Source organism: Lepidothrix coronata, unplaced genomic scaffold, assembly GCF_001604755.1.
Source record: "Lepidothrix coronata isolate B3197 unplaced genomic scaffold, Lepidothrix_coronata-1.0 Scaffold165, whole genome shotgun sequence".
Lineage (NCBI taxonomy): Eukaryota > Metazoa > Chordata > Aves > Passeriformes > Pipridae > Lepidothrix > Lepidothrix coronata.
Genome location: NW_016690345.1, coordinates 1,145,008 through 1,163,599, shown reverse-complemented (window position 1 = coordinate 1,163,599; position 18,592 = coordinate 1,145,008). Strand labels below are relative to the sequence as shown.

Genomic DNA, 18,592 nt, shown 5'->3' with positions numbered 1-18,592 from the left:
ATCATCCCTGGTTTTCTGTCACACTTCCCACTCTAGTTCTACCCTCTTAATACATATATATATATATATATATTATATATATATACACTTAAAAAAATTGAGGAGTAGGAGAGAAAACTTGTGAGGAGGAAAAGAATATATAACTGTGCACTTCAGTTCTTCTGAATTTGTAACAGGGATAAATACAACACAGCCCTTCCATGTCACACTTTATCACATCTGTTACTGCTGGTTTGGGTCTGTTTTGCATCTCTTCTCTGATTAAATAATCGCAAATGGCTTCTTTCCTCCTCCTCCTAGCATTGAGCACTAACCAGTCACCACTGTGACTGTGCTGAGCTGCTTGTGCTGATGTACCTGAAAGCACCACAACTTCACCATCTGAACACAAGATCTCTACAGGCCCTGTGGCTTAAATACACAACAAACATGTTTTACCTCAGGGGGGTGACCCCAGAATTGAAGACAAGGAACAGAAGTGTGTCACAGCCAGGTCATTGTTCTGGCCTTGTCACCAAAGCACTCCTCTGGTGGCAGAGCTGCAGTGGCATTTCACAGCCTCTGACAAAACAACCCAGGCTGGGGTTTCCCTCATGGGAGCTACACCAGTCAAGGCAAAGACTTCACAACTCTTTCCTCTGGGCTGGCCACACAGTTTCTTCTTCAAATGTCAAGGATGAGCCTCTCAAAAAGCAGCCCCTCCCTCGTGGACATGTTGATCTAAGTTACTGGCATTTGCCAGTGCTTACCAGTGATATGGGAATTTTTTTTTCTGATATTGAGGGGCATTATGGGAAAGACGTAATTTGTTGGGCCACTACACAGAAAATAAAAGCAAATATCAACTTTTTTTGGTAGTATCTAATAATTTATTTCTTATATCTTATAATCTTATTTTGGTTGTATCATAACTGGACATGTTTCATTTTAAAGTCACAATAAATGCAACATGGACATTTTAACTGACTGCCACACACTCAAAGCTCTATAGACTACACTGCCAAGTGACTTTTGGGGGGCTGCATTAGCCAGGCATCACTAAAGCTGACAAGACCACTCCAAACAGGAAGCACTGACAGTCAAAACTGGCTTCAAGAAATGGTGCTAGATTTTAGAAAAAAAGAAAATCGGAGAGAGACAACGTCCTAGATTCCAGATCTTGGAAAGAGCTGAATGACAGGCTCAAGCTCAGTGGTACACAGGATAACATATGGGCCACGTGCACTCTTAAGAGTATCACATAGCTTTGCACTCTTTCTCGTGGCTTCCCCTCAAGTCCCATCAGGAAGTACAAAAACATGAGGTAGAAGAAAATAATGGATACTGTAAATTTTCCAGCAACAATGAGGACGCTGAAACATTCTAAGAGATATTTTTGTTCACTCTGTGGCATGGTTCAAGCTCCTCTGCTTTAGAGCTCAAACCTCATTAGTTTTATGTCCATCATTTTGGTTGCTTTCCACCTCAGGATTTAAAAGTACGGGAAGGTAGTTTTTGTATTGTACTTTTCATTTTGACTAATATATCTGCTTTACTATGTATTGGAGTGAGAGAGAAAAAGCTCTGACTGTTGCCAGGCAGTACACACTTAAGGCACAGGGCAGATTTCCTTATGCAAGTCCATTTGTATGACTCAGGCCTCTCCAGGATGCTATGGGCCAGAATAATTCAGAGGAGGTAGCAGTAAAGTACTTGAGGGCAAAACAGCATGACCACATGGCTGTAGAGGTCTAGATGAAGTTGAGAACACTAAAAAGCCTACATTATTTCCCCCCCATTTCCACAGCTTATTGAACTCCCTGGGGCTTTTGAAAGAATACGTGAATTATGGGTCATGACTTCTGAGCTATCAAGCTGTGCTTCAGCAAATAGCAAGAAAAAGCAAGAAGTGTTGTTTTTAATCCTTTTGTATGTTCCTCACTCTTGGGTAGTTCTGGTCTAGAGTGAAAGTTAGGAGAGCCCAGAGACTGCAAACTGAGGAGGAGCCATCAGTGCAATTCAGAGGGGCATGGAACAGCCTTTCCTTCCCTCGCTCCATTTCTCCTGAGAGGGGCAAGTAGAAGGACCAGAGTCAGTCACAAGAGCAAGGTGTGGTGTCTTAAGGAAGCTGACTGGAAAAGATGCCCTCCTTGATCTGCTGCTTGTCAACGGAGCGGACCTCGTGAGCGGAGCAGAGATTGGTGGCCGTCCTGGCCACAGCAACCACGAAGCCATTAAGTTCAAAATCTTTGCTAACAGGAGGAAAAGTTCCAGCAAAATCTCAACTCTGGACATGAGGAGAGCAGACTTCAGGCTGCCCAGAGAATTAGTATGATCCCCTGGGATTCATCCCAGAATCCTCAAAGAGCTGCTGATATCATTGCACAACCTCTCTCCATGTTTTTTGACTGGTCTTGGGAATCTGGAGAGGTCCCACTCAGAAGCTGGTGAATATTGTCCTGATTTCGAAGAAGGGCAAGAAAAAGAAAAATCTATCATAAATTAAAATGTGGGAATTCACAGGTAAAAATGCAGAGTTTCAGTGACTCAGAGTTGGGGACTTGAGCCCTGCAGTGGGATCAGGGGGAGGAAGAGGACGTAGAGGAGGATGAGGAGGGGTGTACAGCTCAGATGTGATATGTTTTTTTTCTCAGACCTTGCTACAAACAGTGAAAAAAATTCTCGATGGACCTCAGAAACTACAGGCCTGTCAGTCTGACTTCAGTGCCTGGTAAAGTTATGGAGAAGATTATTCTGGGAAGTATGGAAAAAACACCTCAAAGACAACACTGTCATCAGTCACAGCCAGCAAGGCTTCATGAGAGGAAAGTCCTGCTTATCAAACCTGATTTCCTTCTCTGACAAGGTAACCCACCTAGCTGATCACAGGAAGCCAGCTGATGTAATCTTTTGAGGTTTCAGTAAAGCTTTCAGTAGTGACTCTCACAGGATCCTTCTGCACAAAATGTCCAGCCCAGAGCTGGATAAACACATCATGTGGTGGGTGAGCAATTGGTTCATGGGTCGAGCACAGAGGGTAATAGTGACTGGGGTGACATCAGACTGGCCACCTGTCACTATGGGGTCCTGCAGGGCTCCATCTTGGGCCCTGTGCTCTTCAGCATCTCACAAATTGCTTGGATGCAGGACTGGAAGGGACACTGAGCAAGTTTGCAGATGACACAAAACTGGGAGGAGCTGTTGACTCCCTCGAAGGCAGGGAGGCTCTGCAGAGAGACCTCAACAAATTAGAGGGCTGGGCAATCACCAACCATGGGAAGTTCAACAAGGGGAAGGGCCGGATTCTGCATCTGAATGGGGCAACCTCTGATGTATGGACAGACTGGGGAATGAGGTGCTGGAAAGCAGTGCCAAGGAAAGGGACCTGGGGGTCCTGGTCGATGGCCAGTTGGCCATGAGTCAGCAGTGCCCTGGCAGCCAGGAGGGCCAACCATGTCCTGGGGGGCATCAGGCAAAGCATCGCCAGCCGGTCGAGGGAGGGGATTGTCCTGCTCTGCTCTGACCTGGGGCGGCCTCACCTGGAATATTGTGGCACTTCTGGGCACTGAAATATAAAAAAGATATTCAGCTATTAGAGAGCATCCAAAGGAGGAAAACAAAGATGGTGATGGGCCTTGAGGGGAAGCCATGTGAGGAGCGACTGAGGGCACTTGGTCTGTTCAGCCTGGAGAAGAGGAGACTGAGGGGAGACCTCACTGCAGTTACAACTTCCTCGTGAGGGGAAGAGGAGGGGCAGGCACTGATCTCTGGTCTCTGGTGACCAGTGACAAGACCTGAGGGAATGGCCTGAAGTTGTGTCAGGGGAGGTTTAGGTTGGATATTGGAAAGAAGTTCTTCCTCCAGAGGGTGGTTGGGCACAGGAAGAGGCTCCCCAGGGAAGTGGTCACAGCACCAACTCTGACAGAGTTCAAGAAGCATTTGGATGACACTCTCAGGCACATGGTGTGCCTCTTGGGGCTGGTCCTGTGCAGGGCTAAGAGCTGGACTTGATTATCCTTGTGGGTCCCTTCCAACTCAACGTAATGGAAGACAACCAGTAGACAATACAACCTTCACACAGCTGAGGAATGGCATTAAACCTACTCTTGCATAACTTATCTGCGTATCTTCTTAAGAAATATCTGCATATCTTATAACTTGCATATCTTCTTATTGTATTTTCCCTAGTCAGACCTCCCTGCTGAGTCTGGTCTACATTTAGAACAGGAGTGACTCAATGGTGTAAAACTAGATTGGAATGACTTCCTAGGGACACTTTTGGTATTGCTCTGTTTAACCACACGATGTGTAATAAATCTTCCCATTAATTTCTAAGCCATGAGAAGAGACCTATGCAGTTCTGCGCTGTTCTTCTCTTAATAGCCCTGGTTTCACTCAAACACCCACTGCAGCATGTGTTTGTGTTATGTGACAGAAAACCTGGCCTCTTTTAGCTGGGCATTTTTTTTAAGATCACCAATTAAGTCAAGATATTCATCCTTCCACCCTGAACTCACAGGAACAATGAATAATATGAAGAAAATGCTGAAAGATTTCTTTTGGTCCTCCAAATAATGATACACCTGTCAAGTTGTAACAGGAATCATTTGTTTCTTCCTTTCATCTTCCTCTACCAATATTAAGATTTTTGCTTGGAATGCATTTCGTAGTGTGAGCCCAGATTTCTCCTCTCTCGGCTCCATGCTGCATGTGGCTGGATTCCCCCTGTGGATTTTGACTGTACAGCATAAACATCAGATTGGGAATTGTCAATGCAGATAACATCAATCAGCAAAAATATAAGTCTGAAACACTTCTTATTATGCATGAGAGTAAAAAAGCAAAATAATGGAAATGCATACCATGGTTTAAGCTGTCAACATTTTCCCACCAGAAAAAAAAAGTCAGTTAAAAAAAAAAAAAGAATAGAATGATGAGTAGAGATTCCTAGAACACCACACTCTAAGCACGATGCCAAGTTACAACAACAGCACTTGGAGGCCCAAGCAACGACAAGCATACATGATCATGGCCTCTATCAAATAAACAAATACCAGGAAAGAAAGAAGAAAAGAAAAAATGGTACAAAACACTAAAAAAAAAGAAAAAAAGTACTATTTGTGAAGATTGATATTCTTGGAGGAAAAAAAATAATAGAGAAGCTGCTATAGCCATGAGATTTACAAAAGAAAATGTCTATGTTTGCCAGCCACATTGCATAACTGAACAGAATGCAGTCACCTGTCTGCTTCCTTTTAACACAGGAGAGATGAGTTGGTCTAGTATATTTGATAGCAGGTTTTAAAATGATTTTCCTGGAGGGAGAGTGGGCCTGAACTTCAGTTTTTTTAGCAAGTTCAGCTTTCTTATACACTGCTATGGACAAAAAGAACACAAAAACACAGAATCAGGAAAAAACCCCAGCAAACAGTTTCATATGACACATCAAGTGGCAGGCCCACTGCTCCACAGCTCCAACCCAATGCGCCGCTTTTACCGGGGGCAACGTCGAAGAGGGGAAGCGCCAGTGCATTAACTCAGATGCGTTACCCGGTGGCCAGTGGGGAATGTCTATAATGAAACAGGGCCAGTGGAGCAGTGAGCCTTGCACATGGCTTCTCATATATTTGTACAATGTCTCATTAAAAAAACACCACCATTAATACTGTTACGGTGCATATCATGTACAAGAGATTAACCGCATAGTACTGTAAGACAGTAAGAAAATAAAACAAATAAAAAAAATACTGTAATAGGGAGTGGTATATGAACCTTTTTTCCTTCTCACTTCATCTCTGGAGAGTGTGCTAGGCTCCTTTTTAGCTATTTTCCTTTCAGGAGTAGAAATCCTGCCTCTCCCAGTTTTAAAAGGTTTCTCTTTTTTATGCTTATCGAGAGATGATCTTCGCAATTCTCTCTCTGCCTTCTCCTCTTTAGGAACAGTCTCTAACTGTTCAGTCATGATGCTCCTATCATCATCTGTAGGATCAGAGCAAATTGTAACAACAAACAAAAGATTAGTAACAAATGTTAACAATACTGTGGTGGAGCAGGGGAAAAAACAGTTGAAGACAGAGCAGACAATTAATAAAAAAAAAAAGGCAGACTATTTTTACCATTTTTCTGAAACATGCTGAGATTACTATTATAACTGTAATAATTTTGCTTTTCAATCACTATGATTTGGAAGCAAAAATATTCAACAGACAAAACAGAAAGGATAATGCACACCTTGAGTGTCTGCCCAGAGACTGTCTGTGTCCATGACGGAGTCATCAATTGTTGTTTCATCTTTGTAATCATCACAAATCTCTGTCTTGTAGTCGGTGAGCAGGATTTCTTCTCTCTGGGGTGAAGCAGGAGCCTCTGGGGAGCCCTCCTTGGGTTCAATTTCCACTTCTTCAACCTCCAGCTCCTCTTCAGCCTGGGAGTCTCCTGTTTCGATGTCTTCTTGCTGAGTAGCAGCAAAGCGCACACTGTGAGAAGCAGATTCACCCTCATCAACTGTTGTCTGCACCACTGTGATAAAGTCATCCTCCACTGTCACCACTGATTCAATAATGCCTTTCAGTTCAGGCACTGCTTCTGGGCTACCCTTGGCTAGCATTTCTTCAGCAGCAGGCTCCCCAAAGCCTGGGGGCATTTCTGATACAAGATGCTGTTTATCCTCTTGTTTTTCTTCTTGCTCTACTTCCACCTCTTCTTCCTCATGTTCTTCCCCCTTTGTGGCCCCAGGTGCCACTTCACATGGCAGCAGCTTTTGGGTTTCCACAGGTTTCACAGCTGTATCAGGAATCTTTTCAGCTCCTTCTGCAGGCTGTGGTATGCTCTCCATCTGGATCTCAGCAGGCTCTTCCCGGAGATGCTCAGCTTTGGAAAAGAGCTGCACCATAGAAGTCTCCTTTGCTGGTAACTCTGCAGGTAACTCTTCCCCAGACATGGGAGGTTTTGGAGGTTCTGCTTTGACATCCTCTGGTTTCACAGATTCCCCATTCAAACTTTCTTGGGCTTGGTCATGCTCTCCACTAGATTCATAAGACTCCTCTTTATCAACTGCCTCTTGATGTACCAGATCAGGCTTAGGAACTTTTTCCTTAATTTCTGTTTCTGACAGTTTGGTGCCATCCTTCATGTAACTAGGCTCAGTCTTGGAAAGTACATCTGCATCCTTTGCTTCTCTGGAGAACATGGTCTCATCTTTCTGCTGAGCGTCTTTGGGTTCAGCCTCTGCTCTTTTAACAGAGGAAACAACCTCACCAATCTTAGCATCTAACTGACTCTGATTTTCTTGGTCAGCTCTCCTTGCAGCTACTTCCATATCATGCTTTATAGCATTGTAATCTGGTTTTACCAAAGCTTCTGTCTCAGCTATTTCAGGAACAACACTAAGAGTCTTCTCTTTCTCTATCAACAAAGAAACAGAATCCTTTTCTACTGTTGTCTGTGAAGCAGGTATTCTGTCAAACATGGTATCACCAGGTAAATGAACTTTACCAGTCACACTTTCTTCTTTCCTTTCTGACATTGCCTCAGCTCTTGTCTTCTCTGGCTCTGCTCCTTTAATGGGACAGACCTCTTTAGAGTCAACTTGATATTCACTTCTTTCTAGCACAGTATCTAGCTTCTCTTTTTTCTCCTGCTCCAAGTCCCTCACCAGAATTGACTCACCATGCTGACCTAAGTCCTTTTCCCTAAGGAATTCTTCTTTTGATTTTTCAGCGGCTGCCAGCTTCACTTCCACTAAAGACAAGTCGGGAGCCAAGCCGCGTCTCAGTTTTTCATCTGTGCCTTCGTAGAAGGGACAGGTTTCACTCGTTAAATTCTCACTGTCCTGAACTGGAGAAGGGAGTGGGACTGTGTACTTATTGAAAACACAGTAGCCCAAGTCTTCCAGCTGACTTTCAGCTTTAAGAATTACGTGGTTTTCATCTGTCACAGGTGGCAGGGCTGTGCTGCTGTCTTCCACAACAGCATCAGAAGGTACTGGCTTCTTCTGCGCCACCTCAGCATCTGCACTCACAGAGGCTAATCTAGATCTTGTCCCTGCCAAGTCTAACATTTCAGGCAGGTCAGGAGCCAGGACAGCCCCATTTTTGTAATAATCTTTGGCCTGGAAAGATGATTCAACTGAGGTTTCAGGCTGGACTTTTTCTTCTGGTGTTGCTTTTTCTTCTGCAACGTGCTCATCTTCCTCTCTACTATCAATGGGGAAGCAGGGGGCCTTCTCCAGTGCTGGTGTGGTCGCTGGCAAGTAGTCATCACCTTCATCCATACTTCCACTAGTGTTAGTTAGAATATCTGAAGCCAGGGGAGAAAGATCATGTGCACGACCAAAGCTAAATCCTAGAGCTATTGAATCCAGGCAAGACATGGGCAAGTTAATAGACATACTTCTCTGTTCAATTGCAGATCTCCCCCCAAGTCCCAAACTCCTGCTCAGAGTCAGGTCATCTTTATTTTTACTGTGAAGTTCTCTCTTATCCCCATAGACTTTGGGGTCAATAGTGAACATTCTTTCTGTTGGGGAGCTGGGTTCTTCGGATGTGTCTGGTGTATAGCTCTGAGCCAGGGTACTGTACCCCATTTCGTGACCATGCACAGCCTGCTGCTGATTTAATTCTGTCTGTAATTCTTCCTCCTCCTCCTCTTCCTCCTCCTCCTCCTCCTCTTCATCTTCTGGTATTAGACGACCTCTCTGATAAGGCTCATATATACTCTCTTTAGTGTCACTTAGCTCATAGTAATCACTGCCTTGTTTCAGACCATCTGCTTTGAAGGCTTCCTCTTTCAGAGCAGAGGTTTCAAAATACTTTGACATTCCTGAACGATCTTCCTCCTCTTTCATTTGATGAGGAGCTGAAACACTTGTCTTACCCTCCTTGGCATCTTTTTTAACATCTTTTTCTTCAAGACTAGAAGTCTTTTCAGTGGTTAAACCTGGTGCCTCAGGGGTTTTCTCTATTACTCCGGATAACTGAGTGGTATCAGGGTGCTCTGCTGTTTTCTCAAGAGTCCATTCATGGCTTAACTTGGCTGGGAGTAGCTGTGTGCTTGGCTCTGCCTCCTTTTTCATGTCTATTGTTGCTGGGAGCACACTTCGGTCCTTTTCTTTTTCTGTTTTGAGAGTATCAGGTGACTTTTTAGTTTCACCATCCTTCTGAAAGTCTGCTTTGTCTAGGGAAATTGTTTTAACTTCAGGTTTTGTGGTTAATTTACCATCATCTAATATTCGAGCCTCCCCTTTATCATAGAAGTCATACCTTTCTTCCTCATCACTCTCATCCTTGGTCATGTCCTTTTCCTCCCCCCACGGAGGAATTTTTGGGGTGCTTGGCGTTTTCAGGCCATCTACAGTTAGTGGTGAGACTTCTTGCAGAGCTAACATCCTGTCTCCGTGGATCTGTTCGTCTTTACTGAGGTCTTTGGCAAACAGTTGGTTACTGGGCTCCTGTTTTGTTTTGAAGGCGTCTTTGAGCGAAAGCTCCTGGGGGACAGCAGGAGATGGGCCTGAAGGAAGTTCACTTTTAGCTGCTTCTGCCTTGTGTTCTGGCAGCAATAGAGAACTTTCACCACAGCTGATGGTAACACCTTGGACATCTTTAAGGTCGTCTGGAAATTTGATAGACATAACTTGGTTGGTTGATGAGGGCACAACTGCAGTCCTTTCTTCTGCCCTGCTCCCTTTAGGCAGTTGAGATGACAAGTCCTTCTGTTCTTGAGGAGCAGGAGGTTTGGCAGCAGGTTCTGCAAAACTGGTTTCCCCTTTCTTCTGTGAATCAGTATCCAAGACCTTTTCTGATGGAGGTGAAGGCATTTTGTCTTTGCTCTCTGGTTCCTTTTTATCTACAGCCTTTGTTTTTGCTGGCTGTGGAACTAAGGCATCGTATTTAGGTTGCTCAACAGTCTTACTGTCTTTCCCAGATTCATGTTGCTTTGTGTCCAATGGTCCTGCTGCGAAAGGGCGTGCGCCCTCCTGGACACGGAATTCCATCTTCGTGGCTGCAAGGAAATCTGAAGTAGTTTGTTTGGGTTTTATAACAATATTATTTAAAGCACTTACAGGCAGGCAAGTCATGTGGCTTACAACACCTTGGTACGAATGATGGAATGGAGAGGAAGAAAGATGCACACATGCAGCAAGGCCATCCACCTAGAAATCTGCTTTAGAGTGTTAAATCCTAGTTTTCTTTCAATATATGAGGTTTGATAGTGAAAATGTGAGTTTTACACATATAAATGTGACCACTGAAATGAGATGATTTCATGGGAATTCTTCATCTTCATGATTTGTATAGAACAGCAAAGGCCACAAATAATCCTCACGTCATTGGTAGCTTTGCTGGGCTCTGTACCTTTATGTTAGTTTTGCATTAGTAAAGTCTGCAACTTTAATTGAATCAATAGTATATTTGTGTGCTGCTGATATTTAAAACATACTTATTTATACATTTCTGCATCTTTTTGGCATTTTTCTTCTACATGCAGCCTAAACTAAAGAGATAATGCAAGCAAAAAGTTTTGCAAGTGCCAGAAGAGGCTGGTTTTTTAATTGTACCACCTTTTAACATTCACTTTGGCAAACGACAAAAATCTCGCTTCTGTCATGAGACCACCATGTGTAAATCAGCAACAGATCTATTAATAGACCCAGATGTTGAAGGTCTGGTCTTTGAAATGGCCAGTCAACTACAGCTGTAACTGAAGTTAAAGAATACTTGATTAACCCTAATTAAGCTAATTTGAAACTAAAAATACTACTCTTATACTCTGTCACTATATTTTCAGAAAGTAATACCCAGTAAATTTTTTTTAATACACACTCTGTTAATCATTAATAGATTGATCTTTTTTTAATATCCTATGGAAAATGGTGATTCCTATCACACTGAAATCTTCCTATCATTGAAAATATGGAGAGACTGCAGAATGTGGCAGATCTTTCTGCAGTAATCTGTAAAAAAAAATTTTATGAGTTTTTTTCTAAAGCTTGTTACAACTAGCATTGGGCCGATTCTGAATTTCCTCAGATCTGATCTGAAGTCCATGGAGCCATGGAGCCATTGGAGTCCATGGAGCCATGGCCCTGGTGAATCTGATTTTTTTAAGAATACTTAGTATCCAAGTATCGGTCATTCTTTAAATATTTGCATAGGTTAATATTGGGTCTAAAATGCAACTGTCATTCTGAACTCCACAGGTAGCCAAACTAGAAGTCTACAGTAATTTTGCTCCTTTATGTTTTTACATTTGGTGATTGACTTAAAAATCCTATAAAGTATAAAGACATGGCCATTGGGCTGGCCATCTTTGTTTCTCAGCAATTAAATAGCTAGATACTGGTTTTCTCTGTGTATCCTACTGTAGTGCAAATGAACAATACCAATGGTATCTAAACATATTCTGACTGCCAAAGGAATTCAGTGTTCTCCAGCTGGGTCAGCCAGAACACCAGCCTCCCAGATGCAGCATTTCTTAGCCAGGGAGGGAGCGGGTACATCACTACTCCACACGAGATGTCTTTGAACCTCATTGCACTGGCTGAGGAGAAATACCATTAAAAGGGAAATCCTGAAGCCTAGTTCTTATGTACTGAAAGACTACTGCAGCAAATATTTTGTTCAGAGGACAGATCAGAACTTCACCCAATGCACTCAACTCTAACTTTCACTTTGAAGGCAAACGTCCCAGTGGAAGTGATGGAAGCTTTTCCTAAGAAGGGCACTATAGAGGGTTAAACATTTGTAATAAGGTAAGACACAAAAAATCAGAGTTCTAGCAATGACTGAGGAGAGGAGGGGAGGGGTGGACTCAATGAATGGCAAGGGTATGACATAAGAAGCAATAGCTTTAAGGAAGCTAAACCAGAATGCACTGAAGCGCACACAAAAAAACCAAACCAACCAAACAAAAAACCTGCACACTGCAAAAGAAAACATTTCTACAGTTTAAGCATCTTTATGTCATAGTCAAAGGCAATAAATCTGCTGTTTAAAAGAAACGCAGATGAATCTCTGCACCAAAAAGAAAAAAAATATACACAGATTAGCAATGTGACTGGCAAACACATCTGAGATGGGCAAAAAAGGCTTACGCAGAGGAATCAGCTCAGCTGCAAAGCACATTTCATCATGGCAAAGTAAAAAATCGGGAATCAGCCGCAGCGGTGGGAAACCATGTTGTCATACAGCACCTACACAATCTTATTATCTGCTACACACTCTTCAAGCATAATAACAAGAGCAGTCATACTAATAAATGGGAGAAACAGAAAATGAAGCAGCCTTGGAAAGCACTGGAGAAAGCTGGAGGAGGATTCACCAGCGGCAGACACATGCAAAGCTAAGGAGGACACACCTTCCTCAGCCGAGGAAGGGGGTATGTCTTTCAGGGGTGTTCCCACCACAGCAGTTACACTGTCCCTGCTGGATGGCACAGTTGGCACTTTGTCTTCACCACACACTTTGGCCTCCGAACCAGAATCCGGCTGACCCTCACAGAGGCCCTTGGCCTGGTCCGAAGGCTCAGTGGGCCCGTGCTCTTTCCCCATTTGCTTCCCAGGAAGAGCAGCAGGTTTGGCTTCCACAGACATTGGACTTTTTATCGGTTCTTCTTCTTGGGGATGGAAAAAGGAGGTGACATCAACACCAACAGTAAGCACCAAGCACACAGCTGAACAGGACTGCTTTTACTTAACACTTTCAACTCAACATTTTGGATTTAAGGGTGTCAAAGGACTGCTAGCATCCAGTCCATTTTGGTCACCATGGAACTGAATTTTCATTAGGAAAAAAACCAAACTGAAAGCCTGTCTCCGCCAAAGAAACATGTTTATGCTGTAAGAGGAGAGCTGAAAGTGTTTTAGAGGTATACCTCTCCCAAAGATGACTGTGGGTCAAAGAGTCATTGCAAATGGAGATGGTATTGAATGATGGATGGCTCTGAAAATATCAATGCATCAATGAGTTCAAAGTACACTGATATGTTTCTGATATATGTGCTGTTTAATCCAGTACCAGACATTCAGCTGAGGTGGAAGAAGGTATAAGGCATTGATTTCTTTCCACTGACCTTGGTAATACTGACTGCTACATACCAGCAAAGTGAATCTTTGGCAAAATACTGAGTACTTCCAGAGCCTTAACAGGCCTTGTGCATGGCTGATAACTAATGGTTTTTGCAAGATTTCAGCCAATATTTCTACACTGAACAGGTTTACAAACAAATTCTCCCTTAAGCTGACATCTGAAATCTGTATGTGAAAATCACCATTTTAACAGAAGGACTCTTCATTTCCTTTGCTGTTTCCCCACTAGCCCCCTCATCACCAATTAAGTCAAAGAAACCAGTGAATTCAACGTAACTATTTGTTCATCTGAATCTCTAAAATATATTGCTCACCTTATGGGCTGTTAGAATCAGTAGAGTAGTATCAAGAACAGTCTTTACTCATGCCATGGCAGAAAACGATTAGAAAAGTCTCCATTCTGGAATTGCACTCCTGCCACTGCTACTCAGCTGAAATTCCTATGCACTATTAGCATTCCCCCGATAAGAAGTCAGGATTAAATGTGAAACCTCCGATTCAGCAACACAGTTAAGCAGCTGACCAGTAGCCATGCTGCAGGCAACCTGATGACCTCCCTGGGTGTAAAGTGTGTTTTATGATTAAGTACTTTGCTGAATCAGACTTAGAACAAAGTGCTCTCAAATCTAGAAGTGGCTGCATGCAGCCTCTTGGTATTAACACAAAACCTCTTTACGAGGGCTCGATTTTTCTCCTGAGACTGGCCCAGTGAAGAGCAGACAATCAATCATCCATTTCAATTATGGCCTTTAAAGAGTGATTTAAGGAACACAAACACTAGTTGAGTCTGAGAAAATATCATTATGTAAAGAACAACACATTATTAATAACATATAAAATAATTAGTGTTAGATACAACATCTTAAATGAACAGAAGCCAGAAGATTCAGAATCAAACCTGGACCGATGCCTGAGCGTTACAGAGATATTTACACATGAGCAGACTGTGAAAGCAGCCTGGCAGGACAGCAGGTCTTCAGCTGTAAGAGGCCCTGACTTGAATAACTTCCTTTACTTTTCCTTTTCCAATTTGATGTTTTGTATGTGCATCCCTTTCAACTAAAAAATGTTAGGGAAAGCCTCTCATTTTACTCTAAACCATTCCAGGTATACACCTCCATTTCCTGAGACACTTCACACAACGCTACATGATTAAAAATAACTACTCAAACTAGAAAGTTATCCCTGACTTAACAAAGGAATCCTACATTTTCCCTTTGTGCAGTAGACTCTTATGCCAAGCAGACTGCCAGCCTACAGGCAGCAAGTGAGGGGGGCTGTTTCATAATGACTATCTTTCCACTGATGATCCAGCTTATTCCCCTTTTTTCTTCCTCACATAGATGTTCTGAGATCTTGCACTTTCTCCAGAAGCACATGACTGAAAAGGAAGATGCCTATGAATTAACCAGGCCAGGAGTGCTCTAAGTACAGGTACAGGCACCCCAGCTATAGCAATTTTCTATCTCCCTGAGCTTCAGGCAGACATGCTGACATTAACGAACTTCAGTTATTAGCACTGATCTTACTGGTGGTGTTGCAGTTAACAGGCTATATTGTCCTGTTAATTCAGAACAACTCTGGTTTTCTTGAAGTGACCCAGTGAGCAGTTTCAAGTACACAGCTCCATCCTCCTGAGACACAAACCTTTCAGTACTATTTTTAACTTCAGCTCCTGTGTCCCAAGATTGAGTCAGTCAAATGCTGAGAAATCAAATGTCATCTATTTTGCCTTGAAGAAGTGAGCTTTCCTGTTAGTCATTGAAATAGATTCTCCCTTGATTCCTCAAAGGCCATTTCACTTTTATGTAACCCCTACTAATAAAATACTACTTACTAATGTGCTCAGGTCATAGAAAAAGGAGGTACAGAGAGACAGTAAACCTTTTTTCCCTCCTTGTTTGCAGTCAGCTGGCACAATGCTAACGGGATGTGTCCACAAAACAACTGGAAGTCAAACATGACCCATTACTGGCTGAAATCACCTATGTACACTGAGGTAAGACTTACTTACTTTGCCTGCTAGAAGATTAAAGACCTCCCACAGCTATCTTCGGTATAGATGTGGGGTTTTTCCCCATTGAGTTAACAACTGACTTACCTCCATAACCATCTTTTGGCCTAGTTTGCACATTGTTGTTGGCAGTATTTCTCTGGCACAAAGAAAAAATTAGCTTCCACTTCTTTGAACTAGCTGCTCCTTCTCCTGCTATAAGCCAGGTCTGGAGACCAAGAGCCCTGATTTAAGCAGGGACCATGGTTACAGTGACCCCAAAGCTGCATTTACACTGCTCATGCTGCAGCTTTACCTCGACATGAAGAGACTCTTTGAGAGGCGTCACTTCCATGTGGGGAGAAAATACATCTAGGCTTCCCTCCCCAGAAGGCAGCAATCTCAGGTACATACGGAATGGAATGGATGGCAGGTGGGTAGAGGGGAAGAGGAACCAAACTGGACCATGCTCAGTTCACCTTCATCATGGCCCAACAAGACCTCTGTGCTCTTCACTGTGGCACTGGGACGTGTACTAGAGCCAGTCCACTCCGAGCTGAACAAAGGGTGTTCATAGTACTCCTCATCGGAATGGTAGGGCTCATCACTGGGCACAGACACTGAGATGGAGGGGGCCAGGTGTTTACGCCACTCCCTGCTGGCAGCAGGCCCACAGCCGGGGCAGTGCTGGAGCAGTCCCACCTCATCCTCCGCCCCTTCATCTACAAATAGACACACACAGACAAACGCTGCAGGACAGACAGAAAGACACAGAAAACACCAGACAGGATGGACACATGCTCTAACAACACCAGCCACTATGTCATGCTGCAGAGTGGATGACACCAGTCAGGTTATGGGTGATGCAGGATGGAGGAGTGAGCCAGCCGTGCATTTTAACACATGGGCCGCATACGAGGTGCTTCCTACTGGCTTTGCAAACACTGTAACCCAACCACTGCAGTAAGTGAATTTCAAAAGTACACACATTATTTAGAGGAAAACACTGCACACAAACCACATGTCACAACTATATTATACCTGACTATATTAAAAACCTCTGAAGTGTCCTGATACAGTTGTATCACCTCACAGTCATCACATAAAATACTTAAAAATGTAATTAAAAAGTCCCTTAACTAAAAAGAAAACCAGCTTACACTTTGGCCAATGGTGGCTTTATTTTTCATTGTATCTATTTCAAAATTCCCCACTTTCTTCTTTTCCCTGTAAACAAGTAACATTTAAACAATCATAAAAACCATTCCCCAAACAGCTACTTTTTTTTCCTTGATAAAGGCCACACAAAGCTGCTGAGAGCAGTCTCTCTTAGTCCTATATTTTATGCTGTTGTGCCATGTTTTCATGGGTGAACTAGCTCCCACCTTGGTGTTTGCTAATGCTTTGGAATGACAGCTTTATTCACCCATCACTGTAGCACTGCAGAAAATCACATAATCATCTCAGGACTACACTAGCTACTGACAGCTACAGGGAGGAGGAGCTTGAGTTGTTTTTTGCAAGAAAAAGGAAAATAATACTACCCAATGAAAACAACTGGCCTAGCACCTGATCCCTGTATACAAACCTAGAGGGGAGACTTGAGAGCTCACGTAGGCTGAGGTGTCCTCTCGTCATGAATAAAGCTTTGAAAAAACTAAACACCTACTGTTAGACAAAAGAAGTTTAAGCCCATTCTCAGTGTATGATACCTGGCAGCTTGATGAACACTGCATTCATGGTGTGCCTCACACACCTGCAGCTATTCCAGTGCATTTCCTATTAGCTTCAGGAACAAGTCAATGCTTGGTGTCCCTGGTCTTCCTCCAGTCAACTGTAACTTAAAGAATTTCCCCAGAGCCTCTGAAACTTTCACTCTCAGATGCAGAACATGGAGTCAGAAAGCAAGGCTTTAACACAGGCACAATAACAGATATTAACCAGATCTCTGTGTGTGATCCCAAACAAGATGGCTCACGAATGCTGCTCTAACTGCCATTACCTAATCTGAGGAAACAACGTTAATCCAAAATAATTCCATCTATAAGAGGTATAAGATTCTTCCTGGCAAACAACAGTAAGTTTTAAGTTTCTTTTTATAGCACACCATGACAAGACAATGTCTGTGTCTTTAAAAAAGCATCCTCTGCTTTCTGCGGCAACAGAAAGCAAGTGTCCTGTAATGACATGGATTTCTTCCACCTGGGAAAGGAATGCTGTAGGAGCAACCCATTCAGGCTCAATCACCCTAAGAAAGGAAGGAAAATTAGCAATCCACGGCAGTATTGGTAGCTGGTATGCTGGTGTACCTGCACACACACAGGTACCATCTACAGAACTTGGTTTAAGCAAACCGTTCTCGCTGTTTCTGTCAGGGCATAAAAAGTGCCCAAATCACTCATAGTTTACCTGCTTCACTCTTGTAGTGGAATCCAAACCCCAGATTCAGGGGTTTATGCATTATTAAAAGAGGTAGGTGTGGAAAGATAATCTGGTAACCAGCTTCTGCCAAGCAGGAAGCTCTGCAGAGCACTGCAATAGGAAATGCTAAACGCAGGGCTGGGCCTAAGCTTCCCACTTCTCTCTAGTACTCAAGAGCCAGCAGCAAGGTTACAGGGAAGCAGCAACCTTGATCCACTTGCAATGCAAAAAAAGTGGGATTTCTTCTCCGCAAAAGCCCCTCCAAAATTCTGTAACAGATTTGAGGGGTCTCATGGTTTGTAAAAGGCAAGTTACAGGGGGTGAGCCCACAGCTCAGAGAGCAAGACACCAGGAATCAACCCCCTCCTAAACTCAAGAAGGTTCAAAACTGCAATTCCCACTCCTCTGCATGGTGCCCTCACACCAGCCCCTGTATTACTGAGGGCAAGAGTGGAATGAGCTGACACACTTGCCACCTCTTCTGCTGGAACCGGAGAAAAAAGCAAAGGCTGAATGGTCAGAAGCAGAACACAGAGAAGGAGGATGTGCCAAAGGAGAGGTTCTACTTCCAGCTGTGGGTTATATGTATCCAGAGACCCTGCAAAAGCAAAATGCATTGACAAGAGTGGAGAGGAATTCCCAGAACTTCTCTATACTGAGGCAAACAAAGCTGAAAATTCCTTCTTTATAGGCTCTAAATGGATTGTAGGCAAGAAAATACAGGCCCTGCCACTGCTCCTTAGAACAAGAGAACTGACAACAGTAAAAAACCTTATTATTGTGATGGTCCAAATCATTAGGAGTGCGAAGTCTTGTATTGTTCGGGGCTGTTACATATGTGGCTATTACAGATTTTCATTATTTATCAGTTTGAATAAAGATATTTTCAAAATTACTGCAGATAATTTCATTAACAGCATAATGATGTCTTTAAAGGAGGATATGCTTTTATTTCAGCAACAAGAAAAGTCTTTTGTTATTTTAGTCCCTTCCAATCTTTTTCATCTCAGAGCGTGGGAAAAATCCCTAATGCATTCTGAAGTCTAAGATTAAAATCACTTCTCACAAAGGCTAATTCTGCTTCAGCTTCCATGTATATTTTGAGAATGCCTTTC

The 18,592-nt window shown here is 43.1% G+C and overlaps 1 protein-coding gene across 40 annotated transcripts in view; it reads right to left on the bottom strand.

Annotated features, from left to right (window-relative positions):
- The window catches only part of MAP2 (microtubule associated protein 2), a 224,041-nt gene that overhangs the window by 30,107 nt on the left and 175,342 nt on the right, over positions 1-18,592 (bottom strand). For 25 of the 40 annotated variants that reach the window (XM_017829566.1, XM_017829589.1, XM_017829592.1 and 22 more), the window contains 4 exons: positions 12,334-12,591; positions 6,211-9,978; positions 5,752-5,958; positions 5,221-5,355 (listed from right to left, as the gene is read on the bottom strand). The exons of 7 other annotated variants lie outside the window; for them this stretch is intronic. In XM_017829566.1, the coding sequence (XP_017685055.1) occupies positions 5,221-5,355; positions 5,752-5,958; positions 6,211-9,978; positions 12,334-12,591 (4,368 nt within the window). Of the gene's footprint in view, positions 1-5,220; positions 5,356-5,751; positions 5,959-6,210; positions 9,991-12,333; positions 12,592-18,592 lie in introns of all 40 variants that reach the window. 8 more of the 40 variants (XM_017829595.1, XM_017829596.1, XM_017829598.1 and 5 more) reach the window with 3 other exon arrangements.